The 7,760-nt window shown below is 46.2% G+C and overlaps 1 protein-coding gene across 1 annotated transcript; it reads left to right on the top strand.

The window, feature by feature from the left end:
- Positions 1 to 3,670: 3,670 nt before the first annotated feature.
- LOC123433331 (membrane steroid-binding protein 1-like) lies at positions 3,671 to 6,024 on the top strand. The gene is made up of 2 exons (XM_045115447.1): positions 3,671 to 4,077; positions 5,435 to 6,024. The coding sequence occupies exons 1-2, from the start codon at positions 3,770 to 3,772 to the stop codon at positions 5,793 to 5,795; spliced, it is 669 nt and encodes a 222-aa protein (XP_044971382.1). The 5' UTR covers positions 3,671 to 3,769; the 3' UTR covers positions 5,796 to 6,024.
- Positions 6,025 to 7,760: the final 1,736 nt, after the last annotated feature.

The following is a 7,760-nucleotide window of genomic DNA, read 5'->3' as shown; positions in this document are numbered from 1 at the left end:
CAGCATAGGAGCAGTAAGTATTTCCCTCAGTTTGAGAACCAAGGTATCAATCCAGTAGGAGAATTGCGTCAAAGTCCAGAGTACCTGTGCAAACACAAAGAGCTTGCACCCAACGCTATAAAGGGGTTGTCAATCCCTTCAAGATTGATTGCAAAGTGAGATCTGAAGGCGGAAAGTGCAACGAAGTAAAAGTGCAAGGCTGAAAATATGATGTGAAGTAGACCCGGGGGGCATAGTGTTCACTAGAGGCTTCTCTCAAAATAGCAAATATCACGGTGGGTGAACAAATTACTATCGAGCAATTGATAGAACCGCGCGAAGTCATGACGATATCTAAGGCAAATGATCATACATATAGGCATCACATCCGAGACAACTAGACCGATACTTTCTTCATCTACTACTATTACTCCACAAATCGACCGCTATCCAGCATGCATCTAGTGTATTGAGTTCATGACGAACAGAGTAACGCCTTAAGCAAGATGACATGATGTAGAGGGATAATCTCAAACCAATGATGAAAACCCCATCTTTTTACCCTTGATGGCAACAACACGATGCGTCCCTTGCTACCCCTTCTGTCACTGGGTGAGGTCACCGCACGGTATGAACCCAAAACCAAGAACTTCTCCCATCGCAAGAATCATAGATCTAGTTGGCCAAACAAAACCCACAACTGGAAGAGAATTACAAGGATATGAAATCATGCATAAGAGAGATCAGAAGAAACTCAAATAAGATTCATAGATAATCTGATCATAAATCCACAATTCATCGGATCTCGACAAACACACCCCAAAAGAAGATTACATCAGATAGATCTCCATGAAGATCATGGAGAACTTTGTATTGAAGATCCAAGAGAGAGAAGAAGCCATCTAGTTACTAGCTATGGACCCGTAGGTCTATGGTGAACTACTCACGCATCATCGGAGAGGTCATGGTGTTGATGAAGAAGCCCTCCGTGTCCGAATCCCCCCTCCGACAGGGCACCAGAACGTGCCCCAGATGGGATCTTGCGGAGACAGAAGCTTGCGGCGGCGGAAAAGTATTTCCGTGGCTCTCCTGATTTTTTCTGGGATTTTAGTGAATATATAGGCGAAAGATCTAGGGAAGAGGAGGCCCAGGGAGCCCACAAGCCTGGGAGGCGCGCCCCTGGCCGTGGCTAGGGGGCTTGTGGGGTCCCTGGTGACCCTCTGCCTTGGTTCTCAAGTCTCCCGATCATCTTCTGTTTTGGAAAAAATCTTTTTGAAAGTTTCATTCCGTTTGGACTCCGTTTAAAATCCTCCTCTGAAAAGGGTCAAAAACACGGAAAAAACAGGAACTGGCACTTGGCACTGAGTTAATAAGTTAGTCCCAAAAAAGGTATAAAAGGCATACAAAACATCCAAAGTTTGACAAGATAATAACATGAAACCATCAAAAATTATAGATACGTTGGAGACGTATCAGCAGTGCGACGGCTGCAGTACCTGGTCGCCAGCGCGGCTAGAGAAGAGGCTGGTCTCGGGTGCTGATCATTGGCGGCGGAGTCGAGCACGAGGCAAGCTCAGCTAGGGACCGCATGCGACGGCGCGGACGGAGGGAGCTACGGGCGGCTGAACATGTCCATAGGCTTGGGGGAGCTGCACATGGATCGGCGGCTGCTGCGGATGGATCGACTGGGTTCTAATGGCTGGCAGAGAAAACAAGGTGGGTGGATTGGGAGGGATCCTAAGGATGGAATGGACAGGGGTGGCAGCGACGCTGAGGAAAACGAGGGATCTTGTCCCTAAACTCTAGGGTTTGCTCAAAATAGACTAGAGTGGTCTCTAAATACCAAGTGACCTAAGTTTGGGGTCTTTTGGACCCCCCGATTTAGATCAGATGGTTAATATAATCAGGTTAGGGAGTCCAATCGACAAATAGCTCATGGCTTAGGGTATTACGGGGTTGATCCGGAGCCAACGCTCACGTCCGCCGGGTTCGGGTTCGAGGGGGGGGGTTCGGGCTAGGTTGCAGTAGGTCGGTGCACTGTGTAGAGGGGCTAGGTGGAAATGAGAGGAAAAATGGGCAATCCGGCATCGGAGTCTTAAAATACCGAAACGTCTACGATTTAGATCGGCTATAGTGCCACTATAGGTTTAACGGTTCGGGTATCAAACGAACTCCGATCGCGATGAAATTTGACAGGCGGCTACCTACACTACATTAAGATCGCACGCTAAGTTTCCACCCAATCCGAAAAAGTTTTACACACAATTTTAAAAATAATATTTTTTTTGATGTCGCGGGCACGTGCGTGTGTGGTTGGACTCGAACCGGTCAACGATGAAAACAGAGAGAACCGACAACTAATAACAGATGCAAGTTTTGAAAATAGACGACAACAGTGTGTCGATGCAATGCGAATGATGCGATGATGAATGTGACAACCAAACGAATCACACGACGAGAACGAAATAAAAGGGCAATCTTGTGGAGCGTCGGTCTCGGACTGTTACATCTTGGAAGTATCGACTACATGCATTGGAAATGAGAAAACTATCCATTTGCTTGGTAAGGGGTGTATAAAGGCGTCAAAGGAGGTTGTAGTGTGGTACTTGAGACAGTGGCCACACATGACCTCTGAATTTGGCACTCCTTCTTTGGTATGTCAAGAACTCACAATGACATCAACGTACTGTAGCGCTCGAATGTCTTTGCCAAGCTTGTTGAAGGTCATACTCCTCCGGTAAACTATGAGGTCAATGGGCACCACTACAACAAGGGATACTACCTAGCAGATGACATCTAGCCGAGATGGTCCACATATGTGAAGACTATCTTAAATCCTGCACCAGGAGGCAAGCACTCCTATTTTGCCAAGCATCAAGAAGCTTGCCGGAAGGGTGTCGAGCGGGCATTCGGTGTGCTTCAATCTCATTTTGCTGTTGTCCGGTACCCCGCTCAGACCTGATCGAAAGATCAAATGTGGAAAGTCATGACTTGTTGTGTCGTCTTGCACAACATGATCATTGAGAGCGAGCAGGAGGAGCCAGTGTTTGACATTGAATCATATTACACGCAAGGTCCTCATGCCCAAGTTAATCACCAGCTACCTACAATATGGACTGCCTTCCTCAACATGCGTCAGGAGATCCGAGACCCACATGTGCATTGAGAAGTGCAACACGATTTGATGAAGCACCTACAAGAGGCTGAAGGGCAACGTCTAGCTTGATTTTTGATTTGTATCGAGTTGTTAAACTATTTTTGATTTATATTAATTTCTGTGATAAATCATATGATAAAATAAATAACTATTATTGTTTAATTTATGCAGAAGAATGTTGAATATATGTTAAATGTAAGCTAATTTTACGTCGAAACTGGGACAAAAACAACGATTGAAGGGTGGACGGCTGGAACGTCGACGAATAGTCAGACGAGGCTATTTCGTGCCCTTCGGGGCCGAACGGTGGAGATCTCTAAATGTATCGGATTCGAACCCGACTCGTCTCCGAGCCCGGAATCCCCGCAAAGTCATACTATGCGTACGTAGGATTCCTTCTAGAGAACTCCGCTAGCCGCCACCGTCCCTGACTGATGGGCACCCAAACCAGAAATTCTCACACACGCACCCGACCTCTCCTCCGACCCTTGGCCGCCCCTTATAAACTCGGAGATATTTCTTTCCACGCTCTCCTCCTCACGAGATCGAAGGCAGCGAAAAGACGAGAGTGCCCCGCCCCTCATCCCCGAGTCTCGGAACCCCTGGTAGGAAGAAGAGGTGAGCTTAGCAGCGATGGCGGTGGCGGAGCTCTGGGAGACGCTGAAGCAGGCGATCTTAGCGTACACGGGGCTGTCCCCGACGGCCTTCTTCACCGCCGTGGCAGTCGCCGCCGCGCTGTACCACGTCGTCTCGGGGATCTTCGCGCCGCCGCCTCCTCCCCGGCAGCGGCCGCGCGAGGAGCCCGAGGCGGAGCCGCTCCCGCCGCCCGTGCAGCTGGGCGAGGTCGATGAGGAGGAGCTCCGCCAGTACGACGGGTCCGACCCCAAGAAACCCCTCCTCATGGCCATCAAGGGCCAGATCTATGACGTCACGCAGAGCAGGTATCTCGCTCGTCTGAAATCCTATAGTTTGCTTTGTAAGTTGTAACCGTTGCTCTTATCCACCGATTTTATGATGTGCTTGACCGATTTGTCCTACGGTAATCCAGTGACTGCTTTACTAGTTTTTGTGTGAATCTGCTGTGATGCTGGTAGTACACCAGGTGATTGCTTTACTGGTATTTGTATGAATTAATTGTGCGGTAGTTTACTGTGAACTTTTAACCAGTAGGGATGAGTCGGTGAGCTACTTTTGGAGTAAGCAAAGCCCCTTTCTGCTGGGTACTTGACACTAACAACTGCACGAATTATATATTAAGATAAGATGTTTCCTGGCCTTTGCATCTTTTATGTATAGTTGAACGGATAGGTTCAATAATGCTATAAGATAGTATATGTGTTTTCATTTTTTTATCCTTTAGTATGCAAGATGTGGTTGCTGGTGGAGCACACATATCTTGTGGGAGGAGGGGAATATTAATATAACAGATCTTGGATCTATCATTCGGAGCTTTATGGGTATCTGTATCACCAGATGCTAAAAGATAGCACCAGGCCCCATGCCTTTGTATGGCCGCTAAAGGATTGAAGTAGTGGTCATGGCGTGGGTGTGCTTGTGATTTACATCGGGCTCGAGCTTCTTGTAATTTACTTTGCTCTCTTCTATAAAAAAATATGGTACACCATTGGTGTACTCTTGGGAAAAAAATAGTGTTCGGTATGGCTGATTCCCCAATCCCCAATAAGGGATGCTATGCCTGGAGCTTATTTTAAGCCATATGATTTTTGAAGCTCGCCTGCAACCAAATTTATGTAGTTCTTAATTCATGTTCCAGTGCTGAACTAGAAAATAGCTAGATGAAAGATGTCACTGTGGGATCCACCTTAGCGAAAACTTGGACTAATGGATGGAGACTCCGTAACTTCCAATGATACTTTTAGGTGCTCCGTCGTGTTGCATGATGCATAGTTATCAGTGAGTTAGGACCCTCGGCTGTCATATATTGTCATCATGCTCTCATTTATATTACGAATGTGTTTAGTCTCTCATATTACAATTTTTCTTCTGTTGGTATTTCTAATTACCAAACTTGACATGGGAGGAGTCCGTTAAGAGAGACCTGAAGGTTTGGAATATCGACAAAGACTTAGCCATGGACAGGGGTGCGTGGAAGTTAGCTATCCACGTTCCAGAGCCACGTTCCAGAGCCATGACTTGGCTTCGAGATCTTATGGGTTTCAACTCTAGCCTACCCCAACTTATTTGGGACTGAAAGGCTTGGTTGTGTGTTGTGTGTGTGTGTGGTATTTCTAATTACCCTATTAACCTTTTGACCTTTACGATGTTTAACGTCTGTAGAATGTTCTATGGACCTGGTGGACCTTATGCCCTATTCGCTGGCAAAGACGCCAGCAGAGCTCTAGCCAAGATGTCTTTCGAGCCCCAGGACCTGAACGGTGATACTTCGGGCCTTGGGCCGTTCGAGCTCGACGCACTACAAGACTGGGAGTACAAGTTCATGAGCAAGTATGTGAAGGTCGGTACCGTCAAGAAGGCATTTCTTGGAGAAGAGGGCACCATAAGCACATCCCCAGAAACAGCCACTGCCGAGGCAGAGACCGAGAAGGCACCCGCCGCTGAGCACAAGCCGAGGGAGGTGAGCTCGGAGGAGGTAAAAGAGAAGGAAGCCGCAGCTGATGCAGCCAGCGCTGAGAGCTAGAGCAATCCCATATACCCCCTTGTCATGGCAATAAATCTGTATCATTCAGTATGTAATTTGTACCAGCACGTTGGACTTGGACATGGGGATATGGTGCTGGTTCGCTGTTATTGTTAGTCGGTCCCGGAGTGCTGGATATTACTGGGGTAGCGGAGTGTGGGCGTGTCTCCCATTTGTTAAGTCGTCTGTTGATACTTTTGGGTGAATAATTTAGCTGCTGTCTAAAGTATCTATGTCCTGTGTTTTGGAGAGAGGCGTTTCTGCGCCCGGGTAAAATAAAAAAATGGAAAAAATAGAAGAAAAAAACCGATTCTTTTTACAAGCACGATGTTCATGTGCGTGATGTTCGTGTAAAAATTGGTGGAGTTTGGACATTCAAGAAGACCGCGAGATATTTTCTTCTTTGTCATTCGTTCCTTAGATGTTTAAATGGGATACTCCCCCATTCATATATATATATATATATATATATATGGTCTAATCCATTCATATATATATATATAGGGTCTAATGCATTTTTCGAGATTGTCTTTAATTATTGATAAGATTAATACTATATGAACCGTATAATGTGAGAATTATATTACTCAAAGCTTTTTTTATGTATGAATTTAAAGATATGCTTTGTATAACTTACATATCATATATTATTATTTTAATATATGATCAAAGTTAGCTTTGAAGAACGCATTAGTCCTTATATATATGGATAGAGGGAATAAGATTTTATATGGACATCAAAGTTCACAAACATCTTTCGTACACAATTTTTTTATAAAATTTCTATTGCCCGGGAGCAGATGAGACCGGCAGAGACTTTGATTTTAACATCTTTCTCATGCGTTTGCAAATCGTACCTCAATTACATCCAATTCGCGTGAGCTACCTGCTCACCTGCCTCCTCTTAGCCGTGAAGAACGAATGAACACACAACGGATGCTGAGCCGTGTTAAGAATCTTATTAAGATGATGGATAACGAAAAATTATAATAGGAAAAAAATGCCGGAAGAGAAAATATATTCGTATATAATTGATAAATGGTTTTATAATCCACAATTTTGCATAGTAGTGCATAGTAATGGTCGAGGGGGTGATGAACTTTTTATATCTTCATGAGTCACAATCACTTGAAATTTGAGTATGAGTCATACGGATTTTATTCATTGTGTAAGCACAATGAAATATTTGTCACAAAATCATAGGGTAATACTGGGCGCCGACGTGCCGGCCCAAAGTTGCGGCCAGCTGCCTGACATTCGTATGATACGAGTGTTCCTATCCGTCTGATTAAGCCGTACAGACTCCTTTTTTCTAGTGTATGCTTCCTCGTCGTTCCCTATCGGAGATCCGCGCTGAGATCCCTTCGCTCGACGGCTGCCCGCACTTCCTGGAGATCCCTGCGCTTGCCGGCCGCCCGTGCTTGGTAGAGATCCGCGTTCGTCATGGATGCAACTCGCATGCCTGTCCGCGCTCGTCGGAGATCTGTGCTCGCCATGGATGCAACTCCCCTACCTGCCCGCGCTTGTCGGAGATCCACGCTCTCCTCGGATGCAGCTCCGTCGCCCGCGCTCGCCATGGATGTAGCTCCGCCGCCCACACTCGCCATGGATGGATCCCGTGCTCACTGCTGGCGCACACCATGGATGCAGCTCCGCCTGACCGATATCGACTGGTTCCAGCAAATACAAATGCCACATTGTAGCATTTTTTGTTCTGTAGTAGCAAACGGAAACAATGGTTGCAGCAAAAATGTGGTCACCGTCGTCGCTAGTTGTAGCTCGCCGTTGCAGGCACTAGTATTTGCATCTAAAAAATGAATGGACATAGTAAAAATTGTTGCGTGATGTAGCAAATACCTAATACAGTTACACCAAAAAGTAGCGCCGGCTCACCGCCGTCGCGGGTTGTAGCTCAGCCCTGATGAATGTAGCAAAACATTATGCCGGTTGTAGCAAAAAAAGATG

The sequence above is a fragment of the Hordeum vulgare genome, chromosome 1H (assembly GCF_904849725.1).
Source record: "Hordeum vulgare subsp. vulgare chromosome 1H, MorexV3_pseudomolecules_assembly, whole genome shotgun sequence".
Taxonomy (NCBI): Eukaryota; Viridiplantae; Streptophyta; class Magnoliopsida; order Poales; family Poaceae; genus Hordeum; species Hordeum vulgare.
Note: the sequence above shows the minus strand (reverse complement) of the source record. Positions and strands in the feature narration are given on the sequence as shown.